This window comes from Cynocephalus volans, chromosome 2 (assembly GCF_027409185.1).
Source record: "Cynocephalus volans isolate mCynVol1 chromosome 2, mCynVol1.pri, whole genome shotgun sequence".
NCBI lineage: Eukaryota > Metazoa > Chordata > Mammalia > Dermoptera > Cynocephalidae > Cynocephalus > Cynocephalus volans.
The window spans coordinates 122,493,529-122,516,721 of NC_084461.1; the positions used below are offsets into that span (position 1 = coordinate 122,493,529).

The 23,193-nt window shown below is 41.2% G+C and overlaps 1 protein-coding gene across 1 annotated transcript in view; it reads left to right on the forward strand.

Moving 5' to 3' along the window:
* The window catches only part of CTNNA1 (catenin alpha 1), a 164,005-nt gene that overhangs the window by 132,679 nt on the left and 8,133 nt on the right, over nt 1-23,193 (forward strand). Inside the window, exons 10-13 of the mRNA XM_063085832.1 lie at nt 720-812; nt 9,176-9,332; nt 19,446-19,646; nt 20,200-20,351. Of these exons, the coding sequence (XP_062941902.1) occupies nt 720-812; nt 9,176-9,332; nt 19,446-19,646; nt 20,200-20,351 (603 nt within the window). The remainder of the gene's footprint in view (nt 1-719; nt 813-9,175; nt 9,333-19,445; nt 19,647-20,199; nt 20,352-23,193) is intronic.

A 23,193-nucleotide genomic window follows, 5' to 3' on the forward strand; every position in this document is an offset into this window, starting at 1 on the left:
AGCAACTTTAGAATTTTGATTTCCTTCCTTTAACAACAGCTGTAAAGTGCATTTTTTCCTTTTTAAAAAATGTTAACAGCTTTATTGCATTGTAATGGACATATAGGAAATTGTACACATTTAAAGCATACAATTTGATAGAGTGACATATGGGTATACTTATGAAACTATTAACCGATAGTGAACATGCTTATTACCCTCCAGAAATTTCCCCAGTGTCCCTTTTTAATTTCTCCTTTCTTCCTCTTCCCATACCCTCCTCCCTAGGAAAACACTGATCTTCCTTTTGTCAGTATAGATTAGTTTACATTTTATAGAGGCAGAACACATTTTTATTTGAGGATACCAACAGTTCTTTCCTGAAGCCCTTGGTTCCTCAGCTTTTCTCATTTTTCTGCCCACAGCAGGAGAACCTCTTTCTGAAATTGCTATTAGGTAGATTAGAGCCCATGCAAAGCCTGTGAGTTACAGGCCCTGGGATCTTTGAAGGTTCTGCCACTAACGTATAATGTGACATGTGATACGAGTCTGTTTGATTTGCTTAATTCAGAGTTTTAAAATGTGTCCTCGTGAGCAAATAGTCTGTGAGAAGTGAAGCATCATTGGTGCTCCTGTCATCTGTTCTGGAAAGGACGGGTGAGGATTGATATATGCTTGTTTTCCTCAGCAGTCAAAAGAGAAAAGTCTTCAAAGATCTTCTGTGTTGTTCCATTTTACAGGTTGCCAACTTGGCCTGTTCCATCTCAAACAATGAAGAAGGCGTAAAGCTTGTTCGAATGTCTGCAAGTCAGTTAGAAGCGCTCTGTCCTCAGGTAGAGTACAACCAGCAATGTTTATGGTATCACCAAACTGAATTCTGGTTAGAGTGGAGACGAGGTTTATTTTGTTAAGTTTTATTTTGTTTTTAGAATTTTAGAAGTCCTGGGGATAAATCACTGACACAGAGCCCACACAGTTTGGAAGAACTTATGTTTAACGTTGTGACATTTCCTCAGGTCATCACGTATTATTACCTCCTTGCCCTTTATTAAAAATGCATAGTGTCTTCTATTACTGGAAAGTGGGGAGTGGCAGTTACCACATTGTTCAGTCTACACCCTGCTTGAGGGAGGGCTATCTGCAGCATCTGGCAGTACTGGAACCACGATGGTTACCCTGCATCCTGAAAGTATAACAGCTGTCCACCTATGCTCCATCTTAATGGCTGGTATTTGGGTCTCTGAGTTGCAGGGAACTAGATTCAAGAGCTAGTCCCATTAATCTGTAAAGTCCTAAGTAGCCTTATGATATATAACTTAATTCAGCCAGCTCCTGAAGTAAAAGCTCAAGAACTTTTCTCTATTTATAATTGCATGTTGGAAGACTGGTGATTAGGCTGTGTTAAGCGTCTGGCACTTTAGAAAGACTCTGAAGCACGTATAACAATGAAGGCTTTTTTGAAGCACCCAATGTGTTGCCTGCCTCCTGTGAGGGGAGTTGACTCTGTGTGACCTGATACTCCTTGCCACTCATAAGGATTTCTAAGCAGTGCAAGTAGAGAATGCTCATGGCACGCTCTGAAGACTTATATTAACTACTATCTACGTGTCCTGCCAGATGTCAGTAGCCACAAATAAAGAGGAGTAAGTAGTGGAACTGGAGTCATGGCATAGAGGTCACAGGAATGAAGTTTCTATGTTGTGTCTGCAACCAACTTTAAAATTTACCGTGACCATTCCTTTGGCTCTTTTATATAAGTAATCCCTAACACTCAAGGTAGGCAACCAGAATAAGTAAAGCCTGTCTTGGTGGTCATCAACCTTGATTCTAACTGATTCATAGATTAATTAGGACATTTGTTCTAATTCCCAGCCATGTGGATTAGTTTGATGGGCCATTTGTAAATCCACATCATCTGATGGACATTTCTGTGGCTTTAATCCAGTCATGAAATCTGCCAGTGACTGATAGCTATACAGATAAAAAGCTTAATGGATTTAATCACCACCTCCAGAAAGTTCATGGATGACCAATATGTAATGAAATAAATTTAGAGTGGATTTCTAAAGATTTGGCATTCTTTCCTCAAGTTTGCCATTTTACCCTATCAGCATTTTGTTTTTAATGTCTTTGGTTCTCCATTTGGTTTTGAAATGCTAGAAAAGTGACAATGCTTTCAGTCTGAGGAAACAGATGGTAACATAGCTGATCACACCTACCAGGAGTATTTATATAAATGATCTTAAAGCCCAGGAAAAAAAATCACATGGAGAGTCTAGTAGATCCTAATGAAAATTCTGGTGTGCGTGAATCGTGTGACTAGGCTATGTTGCATGGGGTTTGCATTTGCTTCAGAAAGCATTATTTCTCCTTCTCCTTTGCAGTTTCATTTCTCCTTCTAAAACAGACCTCAGCAGGAATGGGCTTAGGACAGAGTGCCCAGACCACACTTGGTATTGGTTATCTGTCCTGGATGTTTCTCCAGGTGTCTCTCCAGGTGTGATTATTCTCCATGTTCTCACCTGGGCTCATTCCTACCCTTGCTCCTATACAGGGTGGGCAGGTCCAGAAATGGCAAATACAGTAGGTGTTGACATGCATGGTAGTGGCAGACTGGGCAGCATGTACCGTTTTTCAGTGACACAACTATGACTCTACCCCAGACCATTACTGCCAGATCCTTTCATTATTTTCGAAGAGAACTCAGAAATTCTGATTTTTCTGCCAAGTCTCAATTTTAAGCAATTGGTAACTAATTTAAAGTTTTGAAAATCTTTGAGAGGAAATAAATCAAACTGTTCTGTGAGCTGCATCTGGCCTGCCCTGGCCCATGTGTTTCATACCTGAACGACTTCTCTGTCAAGGTAGCCCTCTGAGGAAGAGAGCTTTGATTGTGGAGACCTCTCCATACTCTTCAGCCTGATGTGGGCAATGATCGTAGGTCTTTCCTTGCAGAGTCTAGACAAGTTAATTAATCAACCAATGAGTTAACTAGCTAAGTTAGTTAATTCACCAGGAGTTCTAGATGGTGTTTTAATGTGCTACTGTAGACATTTTATTAAATACGTATTTCTCTATTCTAAAGCTACTGTTGACATCTGTCCACAGTGTGGAATAGATGTTCAGTGTTTTTAGCATGTTTTTTGTGCACTCAGGCAGCCCCAGTCTCTGTGCTGGGAACTCTTTTCTGTTCACCCCACCCACACTTAGGGTGGTTAAGCTCCTGCACCTCATTTTTCTATTCTAGTGCGGGAAAAAATGACAGATGGTACCATTAGAGGAGTTCTCATCCCTATTTTCCAGTTTGCACGATAGCAAATTAACTTTCAGAAGTGGGAAAGTCCATTCTAAAATACTGATTTTTAAGCAGTTAAGCAACTTTAACTCTAAATATTTGAGATATTAAAGTTTAGTAGAGGAATAAATAACCTGAAAGTGGCTCTATTTGTTGCTGGGGGGAAAAAAGCACCCACATTTTTTGGTCATTTGCTGTTATCTTCAGTAAGAAAGGAAGTAGGTCAGCTCTCTCTGTACATAGCCTTCTACTTTGTGGCTGCACTGTCTCACTCTGTTTATCAAAAAGGGACCTATCTCCATCAGAGCAGAGTCCCAGTCTCACAAACTTTTACATGGAAACAGTTTTATAAACTGTTTTGGGTGGGGAACCACTTGAATCTGTACCCACATATCCCAGACATTATGTTTTGCTTGTGGATGTGCCCAAGTTTTAGCGTATAGTAGCTGCTTTTATTAATTTTTACTCTATTATTTTCTACCTTTTACTTGCTTAGGGTTTAATTTGCCCTTTTTCTAGTTTTAAAGTTGGAAGCTTTTAGCTCATTGACCTGAGATCTTCCTCCTTTTCTAATGTAACATTTAAACATTTTAATACTATACATGTCTCTCAAAGCACTGTGTTAGCTGCATCCCACAAATTTTGATTATGCTGTGTTAAATAGTGTGGTTAGTATGGTCAAGAAAGACCTCAATGAGAGTGTGATATATATATAAGCAAAAACCTGAAGGAAATGACAGAGTAAGCCATACAGGATGTCTGAGGGGAGATGAATTGAATATAGCAAGTTGACAGCTCTTCCAGGTTTTATGTAAGGATTGTGGAGATATGGGGTAGATATGGGGTTGAGAGTGTTTTTTTGGTGTTTTTGTTGTTTTTTAGATGGAAATTATTATAGCATGTTTTTTATGCTGATTGAGATAATCCAGTAGAGGAGAAATTTTGACAATATACAATAGAGAGGGGAGAATTATTAGAGCAGTGTCCTGGAGTAGAGGAGAGGAAATGAGATCAGTGGAGTGGATCCAGTGAGCAGACAAGGGGAGAGGTTGGTCTGAGCTGGGAGCATGGAGAGAAACAATCATAATTAAAAGGAACTGAGACAAAGTGTGTGGCACAGATACAGGTAGATGGGTAGGTGTGGTGATAGGCATCTATAGCATTCTTTTTTGACTGCATTCATCTTCTCATTTAAATGAGTAGGCTTATAAACTGGGAGTGATGATGCTGGTGGGGATATCACAGGTGTGAGGGGAAGGTATGAAAACAATTACTCATTTAGAGTCCAGACTTAAGGAGAGGAGAAGGAATGACTGAACTAGGGAAATGTAGTTCTCTTGCTGTCTCCAAGAGTTCACTTGAAGTTTAGTGATCAAGAATTTTAAAGTGAGACCCACTCAGCATGGTTGGGATCAGGAAATCATGAGTTTTATTTTGGACATGTTCGATTTGAAATATCTGAGATATCCAAGGAGAGAGCTATTGGGTATTTAGTTGGGATATGAATTAGTTAGAATGACTGGTCTAGGTGGGAGATGGGGGAGTAGTTGGCAAATGGGTGGTATTTAAAGTCAGGAGAGACTAGATCAATTGTTTAGGGGTGGGAGGAATATAGAAAGAGGAAAGAAGGTATCATAGGACTGAGCCTCAAGAGACTAACACTAATGGAAGAAGACAAGACAACAAAGGAGACAAAGGAAAAATATCCAGAATGGTGAAAATAGAAGTATTTGACAAAATCCAACATCCAGTCCTGATAAAAACACTCTGCAAGGCAGGAATGGAAGAGAATTTCCTCGGCCTGATAAAGGATATCTAGGAAAAATTGATAGCTAACATTGCACTTAATAGTGAAAGACTGACTGATCAGAAACAAGACAAGGATGGTCCACCATGGTCGCTTCTATGCAACATTGTACTGGAGGCTCAAGCCAGTAGCAGCGTTTTAAAAGTTGCCATTCAATGCGGCGGTAGTGCCTAATTTGGGGTTCCTTGCAAATTTGAGAAGCAAAAATAGTAACCCACATTAATTTGTATTTCTTTGATTATAAGTAAGAGAAAACTTTTTCCCCCAGTTTCATATTTAAATATAGATGTAATATGGTCAAATTTGTAAGTCGGTTTATCGTGTTATATGGAAATAGAAAAGAATTTTCTAAGACATAAATTTTTATTTCTGTTTAAATATTCAATAAATACATTCTTCTAGCTTTGCTATTTCTATTTTAGATCATTATCTATCTGAAAACGATCTTGGTACATAAAAGAACTGAGTAATTATGCTTGGCTTAGTGCATAAATGAAGGGAGTAATGAATGGATTAAGTTTGAAGTGAGGCTATAATGTTATTTTTCTCCAAATAGCCCATCAAATGTAAAACTGATGTACTGGTCTCTACTGATTTGTGGTGTTACTTTTATCATACACTAATTCTGCTATATGATAGGGTTTCTTTTTAGACTGTTCTGTTCTAATTACTTTGGCTTTTATACTGCATTTTCACCATCAATCTTCACTTTTGCTCTCTATCCCCAAGGTTTTTTTGGGCTGCCATTTACTTTCACATTAATTTCTAAACAAATGTGTTTACATTTATTCAAGTTTGTTTAACGTACCTCAGAAAAGTTGTTACTTTTTATTTTTCTTTCTTTCTCACATGGTATGCTGTGGTCTTCCATATTTTGTTGTTTTTCTACAGATTTAATCCCCCATATTTCACATTAATTGCTTTTATGACGATCTGTTACCGCCTTCATTTTATATTCTGTATTTTCTAGTATATAGAAAGGCTACTGATTTTTAATATATTTATATTGTCTCTACTATATTAACTCATTAATTGTAAGAGTTTTTTCAATTTCCTACATAAACAAAGATCATCTGCATTGAAAAGTAATTTTTCTCATTTTCTTCCTAATAACCTTTTCTATTATTCCCATTTCTCATCTTATTTCATTGGCTAGAAAGCCCATCATATTATTATTTAACAAATGGTGACAGTAAGTATTCTGAGCAATGACATTTTGATTTTTAAAGTAAATGATTCTAGAGTTTCACAACTAAGTATCATGTTGGATGATTATTTAAAGTAGTATGTTAAGGAAGTATCTTTCTGTTCCTGAGTTACCACAAGTCATCAGAAATGAGTATTTAGTTTTATCAAATGTCTTTTGTCAACAGTTTTGTAATCAAAATGAGAAAGTTAACCTTAGACAAGATGTTCTTGCCCCATTGTACTGTATGAGATAAGATATATTACAGAGCAAAGAGAGCACTTTTCTCTTTGTAATGGGAAATTATCTTTGTATTTAAAACATATAATTAATTCCCTGCCCATGTTTACTTTGCTCTCTCAGGAAACATTCTCCAGCCAAATATTCCTACAGGGTCTAGCTCCACTCTGATACTCTGATGCATTAGTGAATCAATGAGAATCAAGAGAATAGCCCATAATGGTGAACACACTCAGTGGAAAAAGAATGGCAAGAAGGAAAAGAGGCAGAGAATAAGCTTAAAATGATGAAAATGTGGAAGACCACAGCATAACATGTGAGAAAGAAAGACAGGATACCTCTTCCTCCAAATTATTGTCCAAATTATTGACACTTTTGAAAGTGGTGGGCTATTAATAAATAAACTGGAATGGCACAGTTCCCTATGCCTATGAATCTATAATTGATAATTTTCTTTCTTTCTTTCTCTCTCTCTCTCTCTCTCTCTCTCTCTCTCTCCTTCCCTCCCTCCCTCCCTCCCTCCCTTCCCTTTCTTTCTTTCTTTCTTTCTTTCTTTCTTTTTTTGTTGATGGCTGGCCAGTGTGGGAATCCGAACCCTTGACTTTGATATTATTATCACCACACTCTCCCAAGTGAGCTAAGCAGCCAGCCCCTATAATTGATCATCTTGATAGTCAACCAATTCTAAGAGTTTAAGAGAGGAGAAGAATAGTGGTACTAGTGTAGTGGGTCTGATTCTTCTTCAGTCTTTTATTGTCTGCAGCCTTTGAGGGCTAAGTTAATAACATTCTTGAATATGCTTCCAATAAATTAGGAATTATACACATGATCAGAAGGTGTGTGCTTCCTGTAGCACCTTAAAAAATCATCCCAAACTCCTACCCTCAGGTTTGAGTGCCCAAATGCTTGGAGCACTCTGCCTTATCCCACCCTCCACTCCCTCACCACCAGTTGCCTCTTGTCTGCTTCATTTCCAAGTTGCATTATTATAAACACATTTATTTCCAATAACCCATAAGCACCCTTGTGCCTAGAAATCTTACTATTCTCTCAGCTCGTTTTTATGCTACTGTCGTTATTCAGTGAATACATCAAAGGATCCAAGTAGACATTTCTCCAAAGAATCATATACATTTGGTCACTAAGTACATGAAAAGTTATCTAACATCATTAGCCATCAGGAAAATGCAAATGAAATAACTTCATACCCACTAGGGTGGCTAAAATTAACAACAAAAAAGGAAAATAACAAATGTTGGTGAAGATGGGGGGCCTTGGAACCCTCATATGCTGGTGGGAATGTATAACCATGTTGGAAAAAAATAAGGCAGTTCCTCAAAATGTTAATCATAAAGTTAACTATATGACCCAACAGTTCTACTCCATTCCTGGAGAAATGAAAACATGGAAACAGGTATATATGAATTTTCATAGCAGCATTATTCACAGTAGTCAAAGAGTTGAGACAATTTAGATGTGGCCGTCAACTAATAAATGGCTAACATGGCATATTCATATAATAGAATATAGAAGTACTGAGACATGCTTCAACATGAATGAACTTTCAAAACATTACGTTAAGTGAAAGAAGCTAGTTACTAAAGTCCACATGTTATGTGATTCCATTTATATGAAATCTCCAGAATAGGCAAATCCATAGACACAGAAAGTGAATTAGTTGTTGCCAGAAGATGGGGATAAGGAGAGTTGAGGGAAATGGAAAATGACTGCTAATGGATACAGGGTTTCTTTTTGGAGTGATGAAAATGTTCTAAAATTGAATGTGGTGAATGTTGCACAACAGTGAATATGAGAGTACTTCACAAAGTTCACGAAGTATCCCTCATATACTAGAAAAAAATAATTGAATTGTATAATTAAATGGGTGAATTGTATACTTTAAATGGGTGAATTGTATGATATGCAAATTATGTCAATAAAGTTATTTTTAAAATTATTTTTTAAACTTAACAAATTATACACTTTTCTGTGCAGTTTTTTTATATGTCAAGTATGCCCCCCATTAAAAAGTAAAAGAAAAAATGTTTGGAATTGGAATACAATATATTTTTTAGGAATGCTCTTTGATAATGTATCAAGAACCTGAAATTGCCAAATGTTCATTATAACATTAATAATGGTGGGTAACTGGAACAGCCTAGGTGTTCTACAGTGGAAGAATAATGCAGTACATCTATAGATGGAATAATAAACAGTTAATTTTTTAACATATATTTAATGACATGGAGAAGTATTTAAAAGAAGAAACAAGGTAGTCAATTTTACATTGCATATAATTCTAATTATGCTGTTTTTGACATCTACATGTGTGTGTATGTGAGGAGAAAAAAGGCCAGAATTTAATGTCAAAATCGTAGAGTTGTTGCTTAGTGGAGAGACTATAGAGGTACTTTTTACTTGTTTTATATTTGTCTGTAGTTTCCAAATAAAATATATATTAATTAAACTTAGACATATAAAACCTATTGTTCACATTTCTCTGCTTCATCTTCTAATAGTTATGGTGGAACATATGGTATTATGTCTCCTAGTGGCATGCATGTTAGACAAAGCCATCACCACTCTACTGATCAGATTGTCTCATCTGTTTTGTTTTAATTTCTTGACTCTGAAAAGAGTAAACAATGAACTTTAATATCTTTTGCAGGTTATCAATGCTGCATTGGCATTAGCAGCAAAACCACAGAGTAAACTGGCCCAAGAGAACATGGATCTTTTTAAAGAACAGTGGGAAAAACAAGTCCGTGTTCTCACAGATGCTGTCGATGACATTACTTCCATTGATGACTTCCTGGCTGTCTCAGGTAATGAGCTGGTTTCCTACAGAAGCATGTGTGGATGTGCATAATTATTTTCATGTAAGTTACGATAATGGGCAATCAAACGCCCCCACGTCTGGGCAGGTAAATTATTCTAGCAATAATATTGTTCCGGTTTTCATTTTAATTAAACAAACAAGCAAACAAAAATGGCTACCACTGACTCTTGAGCAGTGGAAGGAAGGGTTGGAGTTGTTTCCTTTGTGGTGGGGCCAGTCTTGATCCTAGAAGCTTGAATAGAAAGCTGGCTGGCACAGGTTTTCCCTGCTTGTGTAGAGTGAGATCCTCTAACTGTGACCTGCACAGCACCATAACTGTCTTCCCCTCTTGCCACTATTGCGTTTGGGAAAAACATTGACCTGTGTCCTGGTAGAGGCTGTGATTATTTGTCCCGGTAAAGCCCATGAAACAGGAGAAGAAGTGATTTTCAGCATCATCACCTTTAGTTTTCTTTTTTAAAATAATTTTTCCCCTTCTTGGAAAGCCTCTCCTCTGTCTCTCAGAAGTGATCATAGTTTAACTGCCTACTTTTTCGAAGACTCTGTCTGTGTGATACACAGATAGAAAACAGAGAGGAAATGTTTAAGTGCCATTTAATTATGAACTTGCAAAAAATAAATCTGGGTAATTCACCTCACAAAAACAGTTGATTTCATTATATAAACATAAACTGGTAATGACATAGTAAATTGCATTCATATAGAAAATGTCTGTCAAATGCAATTCAGTGTTTATCACACACAGATAAATTTCAATTCCATCTCCTTAGAGTTGAGTAACTATAAATGCATTCCCCATTTAACGAAGCCTCTGTTGCCCTTGGCTGCATGGCTTGCTCTCTGGAAGTGCCAGGCTTCCTGAGACCAGTGGCTCTGGGCAGAATCAGTGGCTGGGTTCTGGTAAGGCTGAAACTACCTTTCACCCCAGGGAACCACAGGCTAGACCATGGGAGATGTGAGTGGCAATGGAGCTTGAAACAGAAGTGGGGTTTAAGTACATGCACGGCACAGTCCTCCAGCAGTGACCTATATAAGGGCGACAGTGTGTTCTGAATACCAATGCTTCCCTATCTTTGCATGCTCTCCTTGGGATTGGTAGCTTAACTTGAGAAAATGGGGAGCAGGCAATCTATAAACTGCAAAAAGAGGGTGTAAACCATGTTGCTGCAGAACTGCCAAATTGCAGGTGCTCTGGTACTTTAAAACAAAAAAACTCATTTGCAAGCATATCTTTACAGGTTCCAAAAATGCAGCAATGACTTTTTTGGGAAATCTTGGCCTTCTGTTGTTTTTCCCAGTGAAGTACTGAATTGTTCTTTTTCATAGGTTTAGAGAAAAACATTCCACCTTCACAGCACACTTTTAAGCAAACAATAAATTCTAAAATCTAAATGCAAAGCCCCCCTCTGGATAGATACCACGTTCTGAAAGTTACTTCCTTGTGATTAGGTTGAGTATATCTTAGGCTTGGTCTCAATGGATATTCAGTCCTTCTTACAGCAAAATAAAATGTAATAGAATCAAATGTCCCTCATGCAACATTCTTCCAATCAGAGAACAAAAGAGATTCTATAGCAGCATTTAGTAGGATCCAGACAGTATCTTTAGGGTATATGACATAAAACAAAGAATGGTAAAAAGAAATCAAATTCTTCAATGGATACACTTTTGTCTGGTGAGTGTGTTCACTTTTTATGCAGATGTATGAAAGTATAAGAAAGGGTTGACTTGATGGAAAGGAGTTTAGACAGCTTCTATTTAGTAAATAAAAACATGGAACAATTCTCTCAGTTTGGAAGTGGTAGTGTTTTTAGAGCATCTGAGTCTTAGAGGTCTATCTGGTGTGTATTTCTAATGTTCTGTCATAGGCTTGCTTAGGAATGTCAAGTAATTAAATAATTAATAGGCAAGGCTATTATTCACAATTCCTCTGATTTTTATAGGTATGCTTTCTAGGGGCATGGGATGAAGAGGGGAGACAAGCAGGTGCCTGTGCAGATTTCTACTGAAATGACCAGTTAATTTTCAGTATTCAGACTCCTTTATACCTATCTCAACCACAGCACCTTTCTCACCCACGGCAGCTTTAGCACTTTTTGGGTGGAGGGACTAGAGATGTTGCCCAGTCTCATGTGACATATAGCCTAAATAGGTGTTATCTGCAGCAGTCATGGGCATACTTAGACAAGTAGCCATGTCTTGGCTTCACCCTGGCTTCTGTCCCATTTGCCAATTTCCCCTTCCCCTGAGGCGGACTGGTGCTTCTGTGGTCCCATAGTGAGGTGGGCTTGTTTCTGAGTAGGGGCCTGCCTGGCAAGTGCCCATCAAAAGGTCTGGCAAAAGGCAGGTGGGCTTCATAGAGTTTTGCTAAATGAAAAGTAAGCATACTGCTTGACTCCTTGTACTGGTTGTTTTCTACTGTATTCCAGGGTCTTGAGGCCCTTTGGCAATGTGAGAGGTTTTGTGGAGTTTTTTCATCATCAAATTTTCTCTTGGAGTCTGTGTGTCCTGGATATTTGCTGTAGCCCTGCCCACTCACTGAGAACCCATCCGAGGGGAAGTTATTTATGGAATAGGGCTGAGGACCCTCTGCTGCTTCATCTCTCTTCTTCCTGGATATACTGTCCCATTGATTCCAGAAGTTCCTAATACTTACCACAAGTCATATCCTCATTTGTGTGTCAATAAGTAATGGTCATCTTGTGTGTAACCTGTTGAAGCCACCCCAGCACCAGCATCTTATGAGGTAGTGGGAGGAGCTTGGGTCACTGCATCAAATATGAGTCAGTGGCAATTGCAGATAAAAGAGCAACATGTATGCTACACCCAGGGAAGAGGGAGTGGGGTCTCCTGTTCCCCAAGCTATTCTATTCAGAATGCTGCCTTGTAAATACTGGGGGTAGTTTAGGATGCTTGAGAGCATTCAGCAAACCAAAGATATACTTATATTGACTGATCCCTTAAGGAGAGTGGTATGAAATTTATCAAAGTGATAAAGACAATTTCATTTGAATTATATTTGGTAAATGTTTTCCATGGAAGTTCAATTTACTTTCTCATTCATTTATTCTGCTTACATGTTGAAGTTCTGGCTCATTTTTTTTTTACCCCCAAAGATGCAAATCGTTGATAATAGTGGTTCCAATTTGGTTTATTACATTTTTTTAAACTTATTTTTTAATTGATACATGATAATTGTATATATGTATGGGGTACAATGTGATATCTGAGTATATGTATACAGTGTGCAATGATCTTATCAGGGTAATTAGCATTTTCATCACCACAAACATTTGTCATTTCTTTGTGTTGGCAATGTTCAGAATCCTCCCTTCTAGTTGTTTGGAAGTATACAATAAATCGTCATCTCCCTGCAGTGCTATACAACACTAGATATTATTCTTCCTATCTAGCTGCAATTTTGTATCCATTGACCACCCTCTCCCCATACTCCCTACCCTTACCGGTCTCAAGTAACCTCTATTGATTCTACTCTCTACTATGAGATCAACTTTTACATATTTCTCTTTCTGTGCCTGGCTTATTTCACTTAACTTTCTCCAAGCTTATCCATGTTGCCAAAAATGGCAAGATTTCATTGTTTTTCTGGCTGAGTAGTATTCCATTATGTATACATACCACATTTTCTTTATCCAGTCATCTGTTGATGGATATTTAGGTTGGTTCCATATCTTGGCTATTATAAATAGAGTTGTGATAAACATGGGAGTACAGGTATCCCTTCAAAGTAATGATTTCCTTCCTTTGGGTATATACCCAACAGTGTGATTGCTGGATCTATCTGTAGTTGTCTGAGGAACCATACTACTTTCCATAATGGCTGCACTAATATTTGGCCCCCCAACAGTGCATGAGTTTCCCTTTCTCCACATCCTTGCCAGCATGTGTTATTTTTTGTCTTTTTCATAATAGCCTTTAAAAAAAATTTTTTTTATTGAATCATAATTGATTATACATATTTTGGGGGCTCAACATTGACATATGTTAATCAAATCAATATTACTAGCGTATATTTTGTTACAAATCGTACTTATTCTTTATGCCCGTTGTCAAATCTCTCCCTATCTCCCCTCCTTCCTCTTCCGCCCTCCGATAACCCTAGATTTCTTCTTTCCCTCTGAAAGAGTAATGGTTATTTGCCTAGATGAACTGTCCAATGCTGAGAGGTGTGACTAGGTCCCCCAAAACTATCATAGAGCAGATGCTGATTCTTTCACTCTGGATTGGGCTTTGTGGAAAGAGACATCCTCTTCTTTTCTTTGGTCTCTGCTGGTGACTCTCCGTGTAATGCACTCCAGTGGCTGGCAGACCATCTACGTGGTGGTTGTGGCATCTAGCTGTTTTCACGGCAGCCGTGGTTACTGTGGTGGCTGTGGTGGGCCACCCACATGGAGGTAATGTTTTTGGCATGCTCCTTGGTGCTGGTGGTGTGCCTGGTTGTGGGGGAAGTCCAGTCCCTGTCTCCCTGCCCCAGGACCCTGGGTGGGGCCCCAAGGTGCTGGTGGTGTGCCTGGTTGGGGGGGGGGTGTCCTGTCCCTGGGTCCATGCCCTGGGCCCCGAGGCACTGGCAGTGTGCCTGGTTATCGGCAGGGTGTCAGGTTCCCAGCTCCAGCCTCAGGTCCCCTGGCAGTCCCCAAGGTGCTGGTGGTGTGCCTGAACCGTAACTAACTTTTTGGCTTTTGCTTACTTCTAAAATGGGGGGACTTCCTGTGGGAACCAGTACTTGAACTGTGTGGTTGAGCTAAATTGCTGCTTTGCTGCTGTTTCCCTAGGGTAGGCTTTTGGTGCAGCTCAGGGTTTAATGGTTGACCTCATAGGTACTTCTGGCTCTCTGGAGATCCAGTGCACCTGGTTTGTGTAGAAACTCTTATCTGTGCCTGAGTCTTTTCATCAAACTGCTCCCCATGTAATTCTTTATTCCTGACCAGTCTCCTCTGAGTGGTCCTGCACTGATTGGGGGGCAGATCGGCTGTCCTTGCTGTGTCCCAGTGTTCTCCTGGTGGGCCCGTCTCCCCCACTGCCCGTGCTCCAAACACTTCCCATGGGACGGGCCCTGTGCTGGTCCCTTGTGATGACTCATCAGCCTCTGAATGGCTCCTTTTTTCAGTTCTGGCTACTCACTCCTGTGTGGGTCCACGGGAATCCTATGAGGGGTCTTGCTGTCCTGGGTGCCACCAAACCCCTCTTCTCCCCTGCCACCTCCAAGCAACTCCATCTGAAGGGCACAGCTGTAGCTTCTGCTCTGTGTGCTCAGCAGCTCCAGCCTTAAAGCAGTCACGGTATGAAACACTCTGAGCAGTTTTTTCTTTCTCTCATCATGGCTTCTCCTGCCTTCATGAACTCTGTAGGTCTCTCCTCCTCTTTCCCTGAGCTCTAGTGGCCCCAGCTTGGCTGTTGTTACATTTTTATAGTTGTAAATTGGTTGATTTGTGGGAGAGAGTGATGCTGTGGACTGTCTATTCCACCATCTTGACTGGAACCACCGGGATCAGAACTTTTGACTTCCCTGTTATAACACTACTCTCTAACTACAGCTCAGGTTCTAATGGTTGACTTTATAGGTACTTATGGCTCTTCAGAGACCCAGTGCACCTGGGTTGTGTAGACACTATGATCTGGGCCTGAGTCTTTTCATTGAACTGCACTCTGTGCAATTCTGTATTCTTGACCAGTCTCCTGTGAGTGGTCCTATGCTGATTGGGGTACTGGTCACCTGTCTTTGCTGTTCCCCAGTGTTCCTCTGGTGGGCCCATCTCCCCAAAGCCTGTGATGCAAACACTTCCCATGGGATGGACTGCGCACCGGTCCCTTGCTATGACTCACTGGCCTCTGAGTGGCTCCTATTTTTCAGTTGTTGTGGCCCCTTGCTCCTATATGGGCCCACAGGAACCCTATTAGTGGTTTTGCTAGCCTGGGGGCCACGAAGGTCCTCTTCTCCCCTGCTGCCTTCAAGCAACTTCATTTAAAATGTGCTCAGTAGCTCCAGCCTTAAAGTGGCCACAGCACGAAATGGTTGGAGCAGTTTTTTCTTTCTCTCATTGTGGCTTCTCCCGTCTTCATGCACTCCATCGATCTTTCCTCCTCCCTTGAGCTCTAGCGGCCCCAGCTTGGCTGTTGTTGCTTTTTTATAGTTGTAAGTTGGTTGATTTATGGGATAGAGTGATGATGGGGACCGTCTATTCTGCCATCTTGACCGGAAGCCCCTGGTTTATTACATTTCTTACTAAATGCTCTTGGAAATAATATATCGCACAAAATACTTTGGGGCAAAACATGAGAATGCTAATTTGTACTCCTTCATTAATTGTAAGTGTGCCCAAATAATTTGGTTTGATTGGGAGACCATTAAATAAAAGTGTTGTTGTTGTACCTGACTTTTGGTTTTATGTTTAATAGCAAAAATGCAAAACTGTAGATGAGAGTTTCTCTCTTTGGAGGAAGTGATGTAAGTAGTGGTGAAGTTATAGAAGGTTTGATTCCAGAATCCCATGCCCACTAGCTGTGAGACTTGGACAAATCACTCAGAATTTCTGTGCCCCAGTTTCTTCATTGATAAAATGATGATTTAAAAAAAAAAAAATCCTACCACATAGAGTTAAATGTCAAGCACTCAGAATAGTGCCTGGCATGGAGTAAGTATTCCACATAAAGGATGAAACAATATTATCATTTCCTATGTGTGCATAGGCTGCACTGATAGATATCCAGGGCAAAGGATACAAAGAATGGGCCCTGTTGTTATACATTGTAGACTGAAGTTCTTGTGGCCTTTCTGGACTATGCCAGAACTGGCAACCATGCCAGTTGGCATGGTTCCTGGAGGGCAATTAGCTACTGTTTGTTTACTTTAAACATATATGCCTTTTAACTCAGTAATCTCATTGCTAGAAAATTTCCCCAGGGATATTTGACAGATGTTTGCCAAAGTACCTGTACAGGGTGTTTTCTTCAACCAAAATGTCTTAAGACTAGATAAGTGAATTATGGCCCCTTCATCTATTCAATAGGGAACTGTGTAGCCATTAAAATGGATAAGGGCAAACCTAGAAACGTTTTCAAGTGAAAAAGATACAATAGTGCCCATAATATGATCCCTTTTTTCATTTACATATAGCTGTGCATATTTATATAGATAGACTGTTTTATGTGTATTATGAGTTTTTTTCCTGTTAGAAGCACACCTACAAGTAAAGACTGTATCTAACAGTCTTTAATGGAATACAGATAGGCGTGTCTGCTCATAATAGACCTATGCTGAGTTTCCTTGGAAATTCAGTTAAAGCTAACGTGATTTATGGTTTTAATAAGTGCGAGTACCTCCTAACCCCAGTGGACTCTCACTGCCCCCCTAGGGTTCAGGTGCAGAGAGCAGGCTTTGTGCTATGTCCTGAGTGTGTGGTGGCCTCAGATAGGCTGGGGCTTTCCTAGAGACAGCTGCTCAGTGAGGGTGGAGAATGTTACCTTAGACAGCTTCCTGAAATAGAAGCCTTCCTTTGTTGCTAAGAAATGGCATACCCTTTCCTGGCTTGGGTTCATCTAGGAGAAAGCCAGTATGAATTCAAGAAAGTCTAAATTGATTTTTAAAAACAGAGGTGCCTAGACAAAGGTTAACAAATCCTTGGTGGAGGGCCACTTTGTGTAATGAACAAAAAAGAATGCCATAGTTTATTGATTCTAAGATGTACTCCCCTCCCCTGCAAGTATTAACAGTCCTGAAACAGGGATGAGTATTAAAATCAATGATATGAGAAGGCATTTGTTCATAGTTTTATTAGCAACATCTTTCCTTTCCATTCCTTTCCTTGGTGATACAAGGTACATCTTACACATCAGTGTTGTGTTAGGTTCAATAAAAGCAACATTTTTTTGTTGCTTTTTTACGGTTGGCTGGTACCGGGATTGAACCCTGGACCCCCTGGTGTTTTCAGCACCACACTCTAACCAACTGAGGTAACCAGCGAACCCTTTTAAGAGCAACAATTTTTAACCCAAGGCCTTGTATGGTGGGCAGGCTCAGTACCAATTTGTTTAGTTTAAATTAATATGTAGAAAATTTGTACATAAGATGCTTGTGATAGGCACCAAATCCATTCGTTCTTGTAATTGGTTTAGATAACTGCCCAAATTTGTTAGAAATTTAATACTAATACTCTTTTGATAGTGCAATGATGTAAACCCTAGCAAGTTTTATAATTTTTTAATTAATAGAGGCCAAAATGTGGTCTTAACTGTTTTGTGGTAATCCATTTTTCCCTCCTGTAAATTCTTATTATTTCCTGGCTTTCCCTGGAAAGATGCTTTTACCAAGTCTCTTTTCAGTTCGTTCACATCTTTAGTGATTTCTGTCTCATTGTGATTTTTCTTGTTTTGTTTATTTGTTTGCCAGTAGGGGATCCAAACCTGTGACCTTGGTGTTAGAAAGCTGTGCTGTAACCAACTGAGCTAATCGGCCAGCTCCTGTGATTTTTTTTTTCATCTTATTCCATCATACCTCAGAACAAAGAAGCCCTTTTAGAGTCTCTGCCTTCGGTCTCTTACAAATTACAGAGAGGAGGGTTCTCATGGCCTACAGGCCATCCTGAAGCCTGAAGTCAGGGCACCCTCAGTGGCTCTCTTCTTTGCTAGGTCAGCTACATATCTCTTACCTCTGGCTCACTTTGAGATGAGAGGAAATTGCATCTTGACCAGTTTCTTGTTTTGGGTATCTTAAGAGGTCAGGCTTATTGTTATTTCCATCCCAGACATTGTCATGTAAATTTGACTGAGTATGTTAGCAGAGGATGTGAGGGAAGGGACAGTGGCTTCTGAAAGAGGATTAAATCAGAAATCAGTCCTGGATAATGACATGTTGAAGCATTAAGTGGCCAGGGCTGCCAAAAATATGCCCAGATGTGTTTCTTAAACAGATTGCATTTACAATAATTGCCTGGCTCTTCCAGAGGAACTATGACCATTAGACTTTCACCTATTGTGGCAGATATTCTTTTGGTTTCAAGGAGCATGTCTTTAATAAACACTGCTTCTAAGAGTTCTTATGTGTCTTGAAGAAAGCTCCTTTCCCAGCAGGAAAGAAATGGCCAGGTGGTGACTTGGGGACTTTCCTTTGTGATGCTCGCCCACTGCATGGAGTTTGGGCAGCCCCATCAATGATTTGTTTGCTGGTAGTCTGCAGTTCTGGGTCAGTGAGAACATTCCCTCTCCCTTTCTAGGTCTGCCCACACAGATCTGCCTCATCCATTTTAATGGCTGCATAGTATCCATAATTTATGCACTGTTCTCTTGGACATTGTGGTTGCTTCCACTTTGCTATTGCAGAAGAGGTTGAAGAAGCAAACCTTTTACTCTTGGGTTCTGGAAAACCAGGGTGTCAAACTTTTTGCCTTGAGGAAAAATAGTTTTGGTGGGTCCTCCAAATCCAGCTCCATGGCTGGTAGGAGCCACTTGTCAGCTTAACAGTATTCAAGGGACCTCTATGGACTCTGCAAATATCGCAACAGGTTGATCTGCATACCATGAGAGGGTTACTAAATATTTTGCCACAGGTGGGCTCCCTCAACACCTTCCAGAGGAGGTGTCAGCCTGCTTTCCAGCACCTGCTCCTATCCCAGGGCTGTGCTGGCTTCTTGGTAGATTGTGGGAATGTCATTAGCATCTCCTGAAGGGAAAGGGGAGGGACTGGATGGACAAAGCTTTATAGTGAACTTTTGTCCTTCTAATTTAGACTTCCTTTGTGACATAAGGTCAGTGAAAATTATTTAAGAGGAAGAGAAGTTATTAAGGTTTCTGTGAAAGGAAGTTTCTGTCTAGCTTGTGGAACAACTGTGCCTCAAACAAAGATGGGCATCTCTCCTTTTTTAAAAAAACAACCTGAAATGAAGATTGTTATTCTTGGGGGTGATTACAGGTTGAGTTTTGTGGAACAGTTAATCTGAGCTTTCCAGTGAAATGATACACAGTAAAGCTTTTGGCACGGTGGCTGGCACCAAGTAAACACTCAATAAATGATAGATGCCAGTTTACAATTGTTATCTTCCAGTAAAGACTCCTCCCCAATTCAGCTTTTTTGCTTGTTTCTCAGAGAATCACATTTTGGAAGATGTGAACAAATGTGTCATTGCTCTCCAAGAGAAGGACGTGGATGGGCTGGACCGCACAGCTGGGGCAATTCGAGGCCGGGCAGCCCGGGTCATTCACGTAGTCACCTCAGAGATGGACAACTATGAGCCAGGAGTCTATACAGAGAAGGTTCTGGAAGCCACCAAGCTGCTCTCCAACACAGGTTTGGAGACTCCCTCTCACACACAGATGGCCCGGGTGGGGCGGGCCATCCTGTTAGCCCAGGTCCTGTGGTTAGGAAGTAGATCAGAACCCAGCTGTGCTCTCAAGAGTTCTGGGTGATACTTGAGACCTGTAAGAAGTTGGTCAGCCAAATTTCTGCCTCACAAGTACATTTCCTTCATGTGTATCTCATGAGTAATCATGGGACAAATTCTAAACACATGATTTAAGATGAACTTTTAAGTCTCCTGTTAGTGAATAAAACTAAAACGAAATTAAGGTGGGTCCCATTCTTAATCAAGGCCTCAAGTTAGTCTCATTTCAAGATCTCAGCCATCCAAACCCTATATTGCATACTGTGGTCAGAGGCAAAGAAAAGATGATTTGAATCTTTGTAAAATATTGCATTTAATTTATTTCACTATAAATACCCTTCACATAGGTAGAAGCAGAGGCTCTTCATCATAAGCCTTTCCTCTTTCTGTCTGACTGAGGGATTCAGGGAGGGCTGGTGGAATGATGTCTTCTGCTTAATCTGCCTCTTTTCTCCACAGTTATGCCACGTTTTACTGAGCAAGTAGAAGCAGCTGTGGAAGCCCTCAGCTCAGACCCGGCCCAGCCTATGGACGAGAACGAGTTTATCGACGCTTCCCGCCTGGTGTACGACGGCATCCGGGACATCAGGAAAGCGGTGTTGATGATACGGGTAACTACATGTCAGACGTTTTAACAGCTTCTTTGTTACCATTTACTAAACTCGAGCAGTGCCTCATTCTGGAACTCAGCAGATGCAGTGGCAGTGTATTAAAACCATGAATCAAAAACCGTTAGAATGAGATATATTTAATTATGTTGTCTAAAATGAGTGTTAGTTGCAAATTAGAGCCCAAACTTGGGCCAGGAATGGGAGCTAGCATAAGTTGGCATGGATGATTTAATTTAGGGCAAACAGTCACCACAATATGAGGCTTCTCTTTGAGTTAGAAACTACAGAAAATAAATGCTCTTAATTTCAGAGAAGGAAGCACTTGTTCATGCAGGGCAGAGTTATATTTCACATGGAGTGCTCCTTTCCTTGAAGGGGCTGCAGGCAGGCAGGATGCTGGCACCCCAGTGTGTTCAGCATGAGGATTAGAGACTGTGGCAGCCCCTGACGATGCTCCCTGGCTCATGGCCAAGTATTGAGCCCTTCTCCGGATAGCTGAGTAGGAGGGCCACCTGGTCTGGGCCCCATTTGACCAATCCTGTCTGATAAAGCAGGAGTTCTTACCACCTGAAAGTCCAGGCACCCCGGGTTGGCATGAACATAGGGGTTTCAGATACTACTGACCCTTGCGTAATGCATCCTCAGGGTATTAGGCCTGGGTCTCACAGCTGCCTTCCCTATGGCATTTGATCCCTTGCACAGTGCTATGAGTGTAAGCATGTTGCTCTGGAATCTGAGAGTGGGGCCTGTGGATACACTCTCCAGGGCCACCTGGACACCCACCAGCTCTATAGCCAGGCCCTACTATAGCTGCAGAGCAGGCATTTGGAATGGAGTGTCTACTCATTGATGGCTGTTTTACTATGCTGTTGGTCTAGTCAGGTCAAAGAAGTTTCATTTATACCTTCTAGTTTCCTAGTCAAACTTTCCAAGGTAGACAGGGATTCCACTTTTTATCCCTTCAGCATGACAGTCTTCAGAACGTAGCTGGAAAATCAGCTGGAAATAGGCCATTTGTAAGGCAGTTGCACCAGGCTGGACCCATTTATGTACAGTGTAGAAACAGGCAAGACTGTTCTTCTCTCTGAGGTGAGGAGGAAGAGAACTGTTCGAGGCTTGTGTGGTTGGTTGCTGGCTGCTCCTGCAGGCCCCAGGCTCACCTGGATATGTTGCGGATAAGGGCAGCAAGCTGGTGGAAGCTTTTGCTTTCTTTATTCTGGTGCTGTGATGAAGAAGAACCCATGTTCAGCAAAGGTCTGGTCTGGCCGAACACCGAAAATGAGAGGCCATAATTCAGTGTGTGAAAGGGTCTCTGAGTCACATATCCCAGTGGTAATGCACATAGCTCTAAGGTTTCTAAAGTTCTTTCCATGCTGGCAAACACCTAGAAATAGAATAAAAGAAACCCTATGATAAAAAAGAATGGTTGGATGTCTAAGGGTAAAGCCTTTGGGGATATAAGTGGACTGAAACTGCATATGTTCTAGGAGATGCTTGCAGGCTCCAGAGTCCCACTCTCTGGGGAAGCAAGTGGGGTTGCAAGAAACCACCTCCCAAGAATTTGGATTCCTCTTCCAGCAAGTTCCCACGTCTCTGAGACTCGGGCTTTTTCTCTTAAAAATGGAGATAATGGTAGTTTTGATGATTTTACTGAGATGAAATATAGGTAATGTGTTCAGCACAGGGCCTGGCCTGTAATAGCTGTTTCTTACCATGTTTAGTGCTGTGCAGGAACTTAAGAACGACAGAGGTCTTAACATAACCTCCTTCTGGACAACCAGGCAAGTGTGTGTGATGGAACCAAAGGAAGAAAGAAACCTTTCAGGGCAGAAGCATGGTCAGCCTGGAGGGCCTGTAGCAAGGACAGGAGAGGGAGAGGCCTGCGAGACATCGTAGTTTGGCTCTCACTTACTGTCCTTCTCTCTGACACTATTCCTGCCTTAATTCAGGAATCGTCCTTCCAATCCTGGGCCTTGTAGTTTCTTGCAGTTTTGTCCCTTCCCCACCGCAACCTCCTGTCCATAGCTATACCCTCACCATTACCAGCGTCTCAACCTCAACCTCCCCTCCATCAGCCCATTTCAGCGCTCAGCTTACTCTCTAGTACTGTGACTCCCAACAATCCTTTGCATCCACCAGGGCCTTCAGGCAGTTGATCCTCCCCATTTGTCACTCTGACTCAGCCCCTCGGGTCCTTGATTAACTCATTTTCTAGCTTTGAGTCTGTGGTTAACTAACATAATCACCCTTTGCCACTTCTTACTTCCCTTTACTTGCCTTGCACAATTTAACCCTAGTGAAATTCTGCTCTCTCCTGCAGAGCGCAGGGCAGATCAGCACAGCCACCAAACCAAGCTGCTGAAGCCATGACCATTAGTGGGCCATGGTGCCCTGCAAAGTCACCCACCCACTTTCCTCCCACCCTCCTCCCACCCTGGTCCTGGAGTCTATGACTGTTTCACCCCTTCCTGTTGTCCTCACCCTCCCCCAGCTGTGCCCTCCTCCGCCCTCTCTGGCCTTGCCGGTCTCACTGAGGATAGTGAGGCAGGTAGAACACCTGCCCCTGCTGTACCTGTGTCTGTGTCCTCCCCCCTTGTCAGTGCTCTTGGTTGAGGCTCTCCCTTTCCTTAGGGTGCTAGAGCCCATGTTCACCCCACTGTCTCCTGCACCTTTCCCTATGCATACGGTTACTTCTCCCATTGTAAGGGGAAAAGTCCTCCTCCTTGTCAGTCTCCTTTGCTGGTTTCTCCTCGTCTTCTCAGCCTGTTAATATTGGTGTGGCCTGTTGTGAAGTCTTTCACCTCTTTTCCGTGTGCACTCATTCCTTTGGTGTGTAAAGACG